At 36.0% G+C, this 14,896-nt stretch overlaps 1 protein-coding gene across 1 annotated transcript; it reads left to right on the top strand.

The window, feature by feature from the left end:
- The first annotated feature begins 9,288 nt into the window (after positions 1 to 9,288).
- LOC114193403 (C2 calcium/lipid-binding plant phosphoribosyltransferase family protein) lies at positions 9,289 to 12,612 on the top strand. Its single transcript, XM_028083180.2, has one exon. It carries the CDS (start codon positions 9,543 to 9,545, stop codon positions 12,486 to 12,488), a length of 2,946 nt encoding a protein of 981 aa, XP_027938981.1. The 5' UTR covers positions 9,289 to 9,542; the 3' UTR covers positions 12,489 to 12,612.
- Positions 12,613 to 14,896: the final 2,284 nt, after the last annotated feature.

Genomic DNA, 14,896 nt, shown 5'->3' on the forward strand with positions numbered 1-14,896 from the left:
TCAGGAGCTGCTGACGCAGATGGAGCAGACATTGAGGATGAGATTGATTTTGGAGGAGATTGATTCACAGCACCATTCCACCCTTCAAACTCTATAAATACGGTTTCATTGTTCTTTTTCTTTTAGTATTCTGCAGTATTTATGTAATTACTACTAGTTTGCCTTAGTTGTTGTGGTTAGAATGTTATATTTTCTAGTTAATTAACTGTTTAACTTTACCTTTTGGCTTAGTATTTTGTGCATAATACTTAGAAACAGCTAAAATTTTTTGGGAATCATTTTGAAAACCTTTATTGAGGAAGTTGGTTAAAGAGAAATCTGATTTCAGTAAGTATCCTGAGTCTAGAACAACTGAGTGAACTGAACACAGAGGTGAAAAAGGGAAATTTTGGTTGAATTCATAATTAAACAAAATTAGGATATTAGTGCTGCATAGTTAGTCAAGATAATCAGTTGTAACAACAAGTGAGATACCAAGGAAATAAACCAGAAAACCCAGTGAGTGCGTGAATCCTTAAACAGTTTGAGTGTTTCCACTGTTTGTTAACAAATTGATATTGCTTGAGTTTTCATTTGATAACATCACATTTAAAGCATGGAAATGATTAAGGCAATTTTGTTGAATTTATAACTCAGTGCCAAATAGCCAACCTGTAAATAATCATCCTTTGTTGATAGCCCATTTGAGCCTAATTGTTTGAATTATGCACCTTAACCTTAACTTGAATTATTATCCTTTCCCTTTGCACACTTAGGGATAGAGAGCATAGGTGTATTTTTCAACTGTAAGGGTAATTGGTTGGTAGAATTGCACTTAAGGAAGAAAAGGGCTGAGTATCATAATTCACTCTCTAGTATTGTGTAGGAATGTATATATTTACTCAAAAAAAAAGGGAAAGAAAAGAAAAGAACAAAAAGAGATAAGAGTGAATTATGAATGAAAAAGAAACTTGGTGTATTGAGGTCTGAATTGTGAGGAATGGAGAGTAGAATTGGGTTTGAATTGTAGTAATGCTCTCTTTTCTAAGTTGTGCTTTTTGTGATCTTGAAAAACCATTATTCTTGAAAGCCTAGCCTCATTACAACCTTGAAAAGACCTTAAGATCCATGCTGATTGTGTGTTTGTGGTTGGATTGAAAATGACTAGCAATTTTGATTTGTTGAAATTTAGTGGAAAATGAGAGAGACACATGCCTGTGAGACTTAAGAGAGAATTTCCTTGGTTATAATCACTTGTTCTTATAATTAGTTTTCCTGAAAAATTGGCTGCACTCTTATCCTACTGCTGTTCGATAATTGGACTCACCATTTGCTTTTGATTTTGAATCTGTGGTTTGGAATGCAAAAGTTGTCTGGTAAGGAACTGTGAAAATGATTTCTCAATAACCAATTTCAGAGTTTTAGTTTTGAATGGTGTTAATCTTGTTACTTTGCTTGAGGACAAGCAAGATGCTAGGTTGGGGGGAGTTGATAAGTGCCAAAAATGAGTAATTTTCATATGAAATGAGGGCACTTATGTTCTCAATTTGTATTTATATCATGATTAATTCTCCTTAAACCTAGAATAGAATATAAAGTTGTACCCATTGATGAGGATATGAGTACAAATGATCATTTTCAAAAGCAAAGTTGTGAGAACAATACAATGGAGGAACCAAGTGCAGTTGAAGAGCCTACACTATTCGAAGATGCAGCTGAAGCATCTACTATTGCAACTGACTTGGTTAATGATGAAGCAGCAGAGTCAACAACACCAGGTGAAAAAATTTGCTCAGAAGATGAAATTATGAGGATTACTAATGATCCGCTTAACCATCTGAATGCACCTGATGATGCTCAAGTTGAGTTGAAGCCACACACTCCACACATCAAGTTTGTTGATGTGAAATATGCAAATAAGTTTTCAGTGGTTATCTTTGTTGAGATGGCTGTAGAAAAAGAAGAAAGGTTGCTGCAAAAGGTAAAAATCTTAGATTCATATTCTTTTGAAAACATTGTTGATAAAAAAGTTAATTTGCATGCATGTTTGTTTTTTGTTTATGTTTTTAATTTTAAAAATATTAAAAAAATTTCAAAAATATGTGTTTTTGTTTTCTTTAATAAAATTGTACAAGCTGATTTGTACTTTGTAAAATTAAAGAAAATAAATTTTGACATATGGCCTGATTGAGCCAAAAGTCATAAAATTTTTCGTTTCCTCCCCAAAATAAGCCCATCAAGGACATTTTTTTTGAAATAAGTGTGGGGGAGACAAACTGTAGGTAGGATTTTTCTTTTTTCTGTTTTTCAATTTTTTGTTTTTGTTTTCATTTAGAAAAGAAAAAAAATTGTGATTTCTTTTTGAGAAAATTGTGAAAGTATTAACTTTTTACTAAGTGAAACTTTTAAACAATGTCTCATAAGAAATCCACAAAAAGTATTTCCCTGCTTTCAATAAAACATATTGACATTGGACTTTTAGGATTTGATTTAGTAATTGGGATGATCATAATTCTTGAAAAATAAAAGTCATGTTGATATGAGTGGATTGTTTCTATGATTTGCTAAATGAGTTGATTTGAGAATTTCTTGATTAAATCTTTTGTGAAAGAATTTGACCTTGTGAGTCTTGAGCCTTAATGTAAAGGATGAACTGTCATGTGTCATTCCTATTTTTTCTTGAGTGACTTGCTCATGTTTGTTTATACTCAAATATTTAGCTTGATTCTTTTGTTTTGCAACTTAGGTGAATATGCATGATTTGATATGACTGAAGCATTTCTTGTTTTTAGCTATTTGGCCAAATAAGCCCACCTTGATATTAATCCATTGGTAGCCCCTTTGAGCTTTAAACCTCTTTTTCTTGTTTTAAGCCTACTGCATAACCTTGAAAAGAAAAAGACCATATTCTACCTTAGGAAGAAAGAAGGAGCTAATGGATTATGTTCAGGAATGGTTGAGGAATAAAGTGTGTGCGTGAGTACCTCACCCACAAATTAATAAAAATGGCAAAAGGAAAAAATTGTTGATGAAAAAGTGTTGAAATAATTGCTTTCTAAAAAAAAAGAGAGAGCAACAAAGAAATAAATGAAAAAGAGTTGTTTTTGAAATTATGCTCCATTATTCTTTCTATATTTTAATTTCAAAAACAAAAAAATCTTAAAATTTTTCCTACCTTTGCCTTAGCCCCATTATAACCTGTGAAAAGTCCTCATGATCTTTGAATGCATATTTTCTGAAAGTTTGTGCATATTAGAGTCTTGTTAAGTATTATGAGAGTTTACTTACATGAGTATTTTGAGTGAAAACACAAGCCAAAACACTTAAGAGAATTTTGGTTAGAAAATACACATTTAACTTGAGTGCTTTCTTTCATAATTGATTGTCTTGTGAATTCAAAAGATTAACTCATGTGTGAAAAATAGAACCTTTCTGTTTGTATATACATGATAATTTGATCTCTAGAGTATTGATTTGTCTCCGGTGATGTTCATTCCTTTGATCCAATGTTGATGTGAAATAAAATACCTCAGATTAAGTTTTGAAATTGTTTGATTTTGCCCAGGAGTGCAAAAGGGTAAGTGTGTGGGTATGATGAGTTCGTATTTTTGCCCTCATTTAATGTTTAATTCTGGGTATTTAATTGAATTTGTGTGCTTAAAGAGTGATTTAATTGATAATTTTGATAATTAGGTTGTTTGAGCTTGTGTGATAAAAATGTCTTAAAAAGTGATTTTTAGCTGCATAAATTATTTTTGGATATTTTAACGTTTGTTGATGCAGCTAAGTTTTAAGCTCATTTAGAGGTGTGGAAATAAATTGATTAAAGCTTCATGACACCTTAAAGATAAATCAAAGAATAAGAAATTATCAAAAGCACAAAAATTCAGGCCAAGCATTGCATGAAGACGACAAGAAAAACTTGAAAAAGTGAAGAAGTTTGGCTAAACCAAGAAGAGAGCAACAAAAAATTGGACCTTGCAATTTTCTTTATCTTTATGATAGAAGATAATTTGGGAAAAATATATCTTAGATATTTTATTTGATATTTTTAAATAATTATCTTATTTAATTATATCATAAAATATTAAAAGATAATAACTACCAAATCTTTTTAAATATGACAAGATCTTCTTGAATCTTTTTAGTTCCACAACAAACAAAAATATCTTGAAGATATTGGATTATTTAGAAGATAATTTAAGGAGATTGCAAAAGGTTGATTTGGAAAATTAATACAAATACTAATTGGTGATAATTTATCATATATCTTTAATTAATTAATTAATTTAATTATATTAGATATTGATATTATCAACCAATTATATTTGTCAAATAGTTTATATCTCTCCAAATATTTTTAAATATTTATCTTTATCTTTATTTTAAAAGATATTTGAGAGATTTTAGCAACATAAAAGCCTAGTCCAATTCCTATATAAAGAGACCAAGGGAGAAGCAGAAAGGACAAGCTCGGGACTTCGGAGTTTAGGAACCCTTAGGGGTGCCTAATTTCGTTTCCTTTCTCTCTCTTTTCTTCTCTCTATTCTTCTTTTTATTTTGTATTCCATGGATTGCTAAACTTCTTGGGTTGATTCCATTGTAATTTCATTATGGATTCTGAGGTTAGAATGAATTAATTTCTTTGTTCTTTTTATTATTGTTGAGGTTTTAATTGATCTATGTCTTTTATCTTTGAATCACATAAAAAGTAATGATTTTAAATCTATATGCATATTGATCATACGAGTCAAGGGTTTTTAAATTTAATTGAGACTTTACTTTGATTTTATTTAGAAACTTTCATATGATTAAATGAGTTTTTACCAATAATTGAGACTTTACTTTGATTAAAGGTATTTACTCTAACGAAAATTAATTGAGACTTTACTTTGATTAATTAAGCTTTTTATTTGGTGAGGAGATAAAAGAATAGACATGATTAGGCATAGTAAAATTTGATTGAGACTGTACTTTGGTTGAATTTACTGTGGATAATCTAAAAGTTCTCACTTTTAATTGAGACTATACTTTGGTTAAAAGTGAGAATGCCAACAAATTAATTGAGACTTTACATTGATTAATTTGTAAATCTACAACAATAATTAATTGAGCAATAATCTTTAGATAACCGATGATGAATCTATTTTGAAAAAGCAATGGAATCAATCTATTTTCTTTACTATTGTTTTTATTTCTTTTTATCTTTTAAACTTTATTTCTATCTTTGTTTATATTAATCCCCTATATTTTTTATTTTATTTGACTAACTCATTTGTATAGTTTTATAAGAACTAATTTGTTAAAAATCAATTCCGTGTTCGTTGGGAGACGACTTAGGGTTACTTTACCCTTTCTATTATCTTGACTACTATCTTAGCAATACTGAAGTTGCTATAGTTTAGTAGTATTAATTTGATCGCGTCAACGACAGCGGTATCAGTGGGTGTTCATGGTGGTGCCCCATCTGTATGGTCTAGTAAGGATTCAAGGTAAGGTTGCATCCTGACGCTCTAAGGAGTCAGTTAGTCTCACTTAGAGCGGACTAACTCCTGTGGTGAGAGTAGCAGGAGGCCCAAAATTCATTAAGGGCTAACCTTGTGGTGAGGGATTAATTCATTGTAACACTTGTGACACATAGCTCGGGGTTGAGCAGCTCGGGGGTGAGCAGAGGTATTCACCACAAGTGCAAGCATTCGCTGAATTCGACCAGACTATACGTATCCGGATGAGTCAAGTCAGGGTCTAGTGTATTGTTTGTGAAGTCAGAACATGTTTGGGTGATATATATAAAATATTGGATTGTGCATTGATGTGTGGCTACTTGATGAACTGTTTTACTATAGCTTACCCTGTTTGTTGTCTGGTTATCTTGTATGCAGTTCTTCTTCTTGCGATGATCATCGACTAAATTGATGGGAGCAGATGGTCGAGGTCCTCGTGGTCAACAAGGGAATGGTGACTCCGCTGCTTAGCCATCTGGGCTGGATTTTCCTTTTGTTTTAAGCTTTCTTTTGGGGGCCACGACCCATGTATTTGGCTACCCACTAAACTTCTATTTCTGTTTGGTTTCCCGCATCCGCTTAGTTAACGTCTTGGTATGCCTTGTTTTATCGTGAGGTGTTTTGTGGAAAACATATAAGACTGTGCTGCTATGCTATTATGTTGTGACATTTCCTTTAATTTCTGCTATTAATTAAATGGGGTGTTACAAAACCAACTTTAATACAACACAAAAAAAAATTCTTTGAAGAAAAGTTAAAAAGCATAAAGCTATTTTTAATTTTTTTAATGAATAAATATTTGTATTAGTGTTGGATTAGTGTTAGTTTAGGTGACACTATATAGTGTGCTTAATGTTGAATGCTAATATAATCAACCGAGTCAACTCTACGATGACACTAACTATATATAACTCTTTTTTTTTAATAGGCTTAATTTGGTCCTACTTTTGATTAACTTTTTTTTTTTTAATTTGGTCCTACTTTAAGATTTCTTTTCAATGTGGTCATAAATGTCGTAAATTTCATTCAATTAGGTCATTTTCCTTAACTCCGTAAAAATAGTTAACAGAACAGTGTCCAAGATGGACTATCACTATGACGTGATGCCTATTTGTAAGGTCCACTTAAATTTTGCCCCAAATTTTAAAGGTTTGTCCTAATCTATTGGACCTAAGGCTTGTCCATAGGGTGCCCAAAACCCTAAACCAACCATAACACTCTCATTCTGTCACTTTTTAGAAAAACGCTTCCTTTTCCCCTCTTAGAACTACAGCAGCAAGCTCTGCTAGGGTTTAAGTGAGCTCCCCTATTTTCCCCTCTCTCAAAGTAAGTTGAGCTCTCTTGCGTTCCCTTCTTTTCTTCAAGTTTTGGTTCTACGCTAGTCTGTATCATAGTTCACTTTCGTTCATCCCTTACTGTTTTCAGTTCCGTTATTTGCTTCCGCTTTAGGTGCTAGTCCGCTAAGGATCTCATTCGCTTGAGTTAGCATTTTCCAAGTAAGGGAAGCTAGGTCTTTTCGCGTTTTTAAAATATATGGTTTGTTTCTATCTGTTTCATGCTCAAAATGATTTGGAAAGTGTTTATGTTCGTATGTGAATGAACTGTATGGAAGTGTGGGATTGTTTCTAGTGTTGTAGGCGTGGAACAATGAGCTTGTCTCGCCTAGGCGAGAGTAGCAAAATGTATTCAATTAGTTGAATTGTTATTCAATCGATTGCTTTCACTTAAGTCAAGTGAAATCAACATATTATACGGACAAATCAACTTGTTGAATTCACTTTTTACCAACTTATATTAGTTAGTTTTTCAGAGAGTGGAGTAACATTTTAGATTTCTAAGTACGAAAAATAATGAAACAAATTTGAAAAACACTCTCTCTTTGATTACATAATGAAACAAATAGTGACGATGAAGTCACATGCATGATTCTGGAGGACAGGGAAGTCGTTATCATTTACGTTGAGAAAAAAAGAAGCATCGTTATCGTAGTTGAGTTCAACATCGTTGTCCCACTCCATTGAAGGAAAACATAATTGTGTTTGGGTTTATGCCATCTTAAAACCAAACCTATTTGCTTAAGATCTCAACAAATTTAGGAAAATATTGTGATGATTAAGAAAAATTAACACAAAGTAAAATTATTTCTAGCTGTGTAATTAATTGCTGAAAAAGATAGCTAGTCAATTCTGATTAGTGTATGGTTATTTAATTATAAATCCTCATGACATTATTCTTGACTTTTCTATTAATGTTTTTAAAGGTCATAATTACACATTACTAATAAATTATTATATCAATTTTATAATTTAGCGCAAACCAATTCCTATCCAAATATTATTTTTTAACCTTAATATTTATCATTAAAAAAAAAAATCTATGACTCTATATATCTATTTGCTTGTTTATGTATTATACTTTTTTTTCTCTAATCTCATTCGTTAACAGATTTTCAATATTCATCTTTCTTTTTAGCTATTTATATCTACGTATTTCTATTTAAAATATTTTAATATCAAATTCATATTGTATTTAATTTTTAAAAAATCATATTACACAATAAATTTACATTTTACTTTAATAATGACTCATACATACACATTTTTAATATCCCTCTTTCTTTTAAGCTAGCTATATCTACATATGTTTTTATTTAAAAAAAAATAACATCTACTTTATATAATATTTATTTTGTACAGGTCATGTTGCTTAATATGTCTAGATTTTACTTTAACTACTACTTGTACATACACATTTTATTTTAATATAAAACATAATTCAAAAGTTAAATTATAAATTTTAATCATATAAAAATATTATTTTACTACTATACGTCAATAATCAATAGTGTCAATTTTAGTATTTAAAATAAACAAATTCATATCTAAATATTAAATTTTAATCTTATTATTATTATTAGTATTTGTATTATTATTATTATTATTATTATTATTATTATTATTATTAATAATAATAATATTAGTAAATTATTTGTTTGATTCATCACATTATACTTTTTGTAATTCATTATTTTAATATAAAAAATCAATATTAAAATAATTTATTAATTTTTTATAGAAAACTAATTGTGATTAATTATTTAATTTTTCTCATTGTCAAACTCTTTATTCACATAATTATAATACTTAAATATTATTATGTAAATAAATTATTAATTTTAATATAATAATTATTATATAAATTTTCAAAATAGAAATTAAAAAAAATACAAAACAACAATGACATGTGCATACGCACAGTCTCATACTAACTTGTTATCCTTATAACTCAAATATTATCTTATTTTGAAGAATGAAAATGATTTATAATTATTTTACCTATAAATAAAATGTTAACTTTCACAATTAAGATACAAAAATATGTTATCGTTTGTGTTATTTATTTAGAGTTTAAAGAATTCTTCCCGTTTTTTTCTTCGAAAGAAAACACTCAATTTTTTATTATAACAATTCTTGGTATCAATTTAGAATTTGATATTCATTTATGCTTAATATGAATTTTGTTTTAATATTCAAAGTTATTTAATGTGAAAGACTATTATGCAATGTTAACTTTTAATACAAATTATGCTCTCTTAGTAATCATTTATTATTGTAATAGATTATTTGTTTATTCATAATACTTATTATTTATTATATATGGTAGTAATCAATTTTTATCTAAAGAATTTATTTATTATAATAATAAAAAAAATTAAAATCTAGGAATCCGTTGGAGCATCGGTCCAAAAGATTAATGTTATATATATATGTATCTCAGCCGGCACGCTGACTCTGTTCACACGTTACTATTCACTGCTAAAACTGCTATCTTGGCTTTTTATTTTTGCCACGTGGCACTTCTGTTCCCCGTGTTCCCGCTCCTCGCTTTGCCTCTTTAAACGTTCTTCTCCCCAAAGGACCGTTCATCTTTTCACTGTTCAGCCAAACCTTTCAAATAAGAAAGAGAAATACAACACAACCCTAAGCAATAGAAGAAGAACCAGAAACCATCTGTTTTCACCCTAATTTTATTCTGTTTCTCAATTCACCAGATTTATCTATGGGGGAAAGTTTTGGAAGGAAGCTCATGGTCCAAGTTTGCAACGCCAAGAACCTCATGCCAAAGGACGGTCAAGGAACCGCGAGTGCTTACGCGATTGTGGACTTCGACGGCCAGCGACGGCGAACAAACACGAAATCGAGAGATCTCAATCCTCAATGGGACGAGACGCTCGAATTCATTGTCCATGATAAAGACTCCATGGCTTCGGAAACACTAGAGGTGAATCTCTACAACGACAAGAAAACAGGGAAACGAAGCACTTTTCTAGGAAAGGTGAAACTATCCGGAACCACGTTTGTGAAGTCTGGTTCCGAAACGGTTGCGTACTATCCGTTAGAGAAGAGGAGCGTGTTCTCTCAGATCAAAGGAGAACTCGGTCTCAAAGTTTGGTACGTGGATGACCCACCGGAAGCGGAAAACACAGGTGAGCAGAAAGCAGAGTCAGAACCAGTGGCAGAGGAGAAGCCGCCCGGGAATATAGAAGGAGAGACAAAGGAAGATGAAGCAGAAAAAAATAAGCAAGATGAAAATAAACCAAAAGATGAACCAGCAGCAGAAAAGCCAAAGGAGGAGGTTCCAGAGGAAACGGCGTCTCCAAAACAGGAGGTGTCAAATCCTTCGATTGTGCAGACAGAGAAGCCGAAGCAGGGGAATGAAAGGCACCACGAAGTTCTAAAGTGTGCAGATCTGAATGTGAGCAATGGTGAACTGCGTTCTCTGAGTAGCGATCGGAGCCGCAGTGCTTACGACCTCGTAGATCCCATGCCATTTTTATATGTTCGAGTCGTCAAGACCAAGCGAGCCAATCTGGAAACTGGTTCCAGCATTTACGCGAATCTTTTGATTGGTACGCGGAGCGTGAAGACTAAAAGCGAGAAAGAGAGCAATGACTGGGATCAGGTTTTCGCCTTCGATAAAGAGGGTCTTAACTCGACTTCGTTAGAGGTTTCCGTTTGGTCAGAGGAGGTAAAAGAAGGGGAAGAAAAGAGAGAGAGTTGTCTCGGGACGGTATCCTTTGATCTGCAAGAGGTGCCTAGAAGAGTTCCTCCGGATAGTCCGCTGGCTCCGCAATGGTACACTCTGGAGTCAGAAACCACGCCGGGAAATGATGTCATGCTCGCAGTTTGGATCGGTTCTCAGGCTGACGAGGCTTTTCAGGAGGCTTGGCTGTCCGATTCCGGTGGCTTGATTCCTGAGACACGAGCCAAAGTGTATCTGTCTCCCAAGCTTTGGTATCTGAGGTTAACGGTCATCCAAACCCAGGATTTGAAATTAGGTTCGGAATCCGAGGCTAAGGTTCGAACTCCAGAGCTCCACGTAAAGGCACAGCTGGGTGCTCAGGTTTTTAAAACAGGTAGAACCTCACCCGGCTCGGCTAACCCAACGTGGAATGAAGACCTCGTGTTAGTAGCAGCCGAGCCGTTTCAGCCATTTCTTGTTTTAATAGTGGAGGATGTGTCAAATTCCAAAACAGTTGGACATGCGAAAGTCCATGTGGCAACCATTGAGCGGAGAACGGATAATCAAACTGAGGTAAAGTCCAGATGGTTCAACCTATACAGCGAAGACGAGAGCAGTTCGTATGCAGGCAGGATTCATGTCCGAGTATGCCTTGAAGGTGGGTATCACGTGATAGACGAAACTGCTCATGTAACCAGTGACGTTCGAGCCTCGGCAAAACAACTCACAAAGCCTCCTATCGGTTTGCTAGAGGTTGGGATTCGTGGCGCGACCAACCTTCTTCCTGTCAAGACCATTGATGGAACACATGGCACCACAGATGCTTTCGTTGTGGCCAAATACGGTCCCAAGTGGGTCCGAACACGAACTATTATGGACCAGTTCAACCCGCGATGGAACGAACAATACACTTGGGATGTTTACGACCCTTGCACGGTGCTCACCATTGGAGTGTTTGATAATGGGAGATACAAGCCTGGGGAAGACGGAAAACCTAACAAAGACTGTCGAATAGGGAAAGTTCGTGTGCGGTTGTCCACACTAGAGACAAACAGGGTGTACGCAAACTCGTACTCCTTGGTCGTTTTGTTGCCAGGTGGTGCGAAGAGAATGGGAGAGATAGAGATTGCTGTGAGATTTTCATGTTCTTCATGGTTGAGTCTCATACAGGCCTACGCAAGCCCAATTTTACCACGAATGCACTACGTTCGTCCGTTTGGCCCTGCCCAGCAAGACATCTTGCGCCAAACAGCCATGAGGATAGTAACCGCGAGGCTGGCCCGGTCTGAACCGGCTTTGGGTCAGGAAGTTGTTCAGTTCATGTTGGACTCTGATACACACATGTGGGGCATGAGGCGTAGCAAGGCGAACTGGTTTAGAGTGGTGAGATGCCTCTCACGTGCGGCGACGATACTCTGTTGGGTGGATGGGATCCGCACGTGGGTACACCCTCCAATGACGCTTCTGGTCCACATGCTGCTTGCAGCGACCGTACTGTGTCCATACCTAGTGCTTCCAACTGTATTCCTGTGCGCATTTCTGATTTTACTGTTGAGGTTTCGTTTCCGACAGAGGGTCCCTGAAAACATGGATCTAAGGATGTCATACGTGGACATGGTGAGCCTGGACGAGCTTGACGAGGAGTTCGACGGGTTTCCGACGACGCGTCCAGCGGAGGTGGTTAAGATGAGGTATGACAGGGTCCGCGCGCTAGCGGGGAGGGCGCAGACGCTGCTGGGTGACGTGGCGGCACAGGGGGAGCGCTTGGAAGCGCTGTTTAGCTGGCGGGACCCACGTGCCACGGGGATATTTACGGTGGTCTGTTTGATGATGTCGTTGTTGTTCTATGCGGTGCCGTTTAGGGGCCTTGTGTTGGTGGCTGGGTTCTACTACCTTCGCCACCCAAGGTTCCGCGACGACATGCCGTCTATTCCCGCAAACTTCTTCAGGCGACTTCCGTCCTTTTCTGATCAGATTATGTGATTACAAATATATTTTATATTTTATTTATTTATTTATAATTTATCTTGACATGTTTCTTTTGATTATGTTAGTTTTGTAAGAATGTTATCTTTTTATTTGTTGAGTTAGTGTGTCAACTTGGAAAGTGAGGAGATACCTGGTATGCTCTAAAAGTGCTCAGAAAAAGTTATCGTTGTGGACTTCTAGTGGAACAAAACTGAGTCATCTGCAAAGTCGTTGATGACTAGATGTGATAATTTATTACCGTTGAAGAAACATACATGAAGCCTAAGTAAATGCAACCCAAAAATAGGGAAAACAATCGTGGCTTTTTTACGTGGGGGAGAAAGATACTAATAAAAAAAATTAATATAAGTTTGAATCAAATAAGATCAATGTTTTGTTTTTCAATTTGACTTCTTTCTACCATTTATAACTAGAAAATTGTTAAACATTTAAAAAAAATTGAACATTTTTAACCTCTTTATTCAATGGTTATTTTTATATGAATATTTATATTTATATAGTTAATTTTTATTTATTTATTAATTTATTTATTAATTTATTTTTAAATTTTAGTTTATCCAAAAATATATAACATTTGTGTGTGGTATGGATAAATGATACATAAAGTTCTCATTTTATAAGTTATTATAAAATTTATATAAAATTTTAAAACGTAAAAAATATTATTTACGTACAATCAACAGGACCATCGGTCGAGCGACCCCACAGAGGAACCACAGGAGACCATCGGTCGATCGATCCCATAGATGAATCACACGCTATCCCACAAGGGACCATCGGTCGATCAGCCCTACATATGAATCACGCGTTACCTTGTAAAGGACCATCGGTCGATTGGTACCATAGACGAATCATGCGTTACCTCGTAAAGGACCATCGGTTGATCGGTCCCCAGATCGATCACGCATCAACCCATGGAGATCCATTAGTCGATCAGTCTCATAGGTGACTCGCGTAGTGCCTTACGTATGATTATCAGCCGATCGACCATATAAATTAATTATTCACTTAAGGTTGTTAAACTCAGAAGATAACCAACCTAGTCAAGCGGCCATCGGTCGATCGGCCAAACGAGACCAGTCAGCTAGATTAATTAACATTAAACAAGTCAGTAATTTTGATTAAAGGATCATTGGGCCGTGATTAAGGAACCCTAATCACAAGCCCACACCGGAAACTATAAATAGGGCCCAAAGGTAGGTTGGTAGGGATCTTTAATTCGCATTTATTACTGCAGTTATACCTATACACCGATCGGTCCATTAACTGACTTAAGCATCAGAGCCTTTTAGACAGGTACCCCGATCGTCTGTTCAACCAATCGAGCGAGGAGGAAGATTTCTTGGTGAGGAAGTTATCGTAGATTACGAAGAGAGGAGATTTAAAGAAGGAAGGAGTAAAATTGAAGTGGTTTTTAGTAGGTGCTTGGTCCCTACACCTGAAACATTTTGGCGCCCACCGTGGGGCCGAGCAGTCGCCTATAGACCATACACCCTTATGGTGACCACAAGAAATCGAACCAGCAATGCTGACGGAGGAAGGATGGCGGACGATCAGGCAGACACAAGGGAGATGATCAAGGCGATGCAACAGAGGATGGATGAGATGCAAGGAAACTACGAAGCGCAGATGCAAGTTTTGCGAGAGGAAAATGCTGCCCTTCGACGAAAGGATGAGGCCATCCCTTCGACCCCCACTATGCCCGACTCGCTTCGACTGAGCAGGGTGCAGCAACATCGGGAAGCCGAGAGGATAGAAAGCCGACTCCTTCCCACGGGTCAAGCACAATTGCAACCCCCGCGGGTGGAGAGGACACAGGTGTCAAAGGGGAATGTTTCCCACGAGATGGCTGAGAGTTCCGGGGCCAATGAGGGGGGACACCTTTCCCGACAACCGATCCACGCTTCGGGGAATTTCCCCTTCACCCAGTTCATACTAGAGACCTCGCTGCCCGAGAGATGGAAGATGCTGACCTTCAACAAGTACGACGAAACGACAAACCCTGACAACCACATGCGGGTGTTCACCCACCAGATGATGTTCCATGCGGTGAGCGACCTGATCTGGTGTCGTGTTTTCTCGACCTCCCTGACGGGAGAGGCGTTAGGGTGGTTTTCCGAGCTGCCGGCCAACAACATCGACTCCTTCGCCACTCTGAAGGCTAGGTTCGGCATGCAGTTTGCCCCCCTGAGGCCGGCTGTACTAACGGTGGATAACTTAGTCAACATCCGCCAGGAGGACGGGAAGTCGCTGAGGAGTTACCTTGATCGGTATAACCGTATGTCGGTCAAGATAAAAGACCTCAGCGACAAAATCGCTAGGCATCACTTTTCATACGGACTGTAGCCGGACGTGTTCGCAGACAAGATAAGCCGCAAGAAGCCAAAGACGATGGAGGAGAT

This window comes from Vigna unguiculata, chromosome 8 (genome assembly GCF_037176805.1).
Source record: "Vigna unguiculata cultivar grain cowpea cultivar isolate G323 ecotype 2 chromosome 8, ASM3717680v1, whole genome shotgun sequence".
Lineage (NCBI taxonomy): Eukaryota > Viridiplantae > Streptophyta > Magnoliopsida > Fabales > Fabaceae > Vigna > Vigna unguiculata.

Coding starts and splice junctions, on each gene's coding strand:
- LOC114193403 (XM_028083180.2), top strand. CDS start 9,543: ATGGGGGAAAGTTTTGGAAGGAAGCTCATGGTCCAAGTTTGCAACGCC.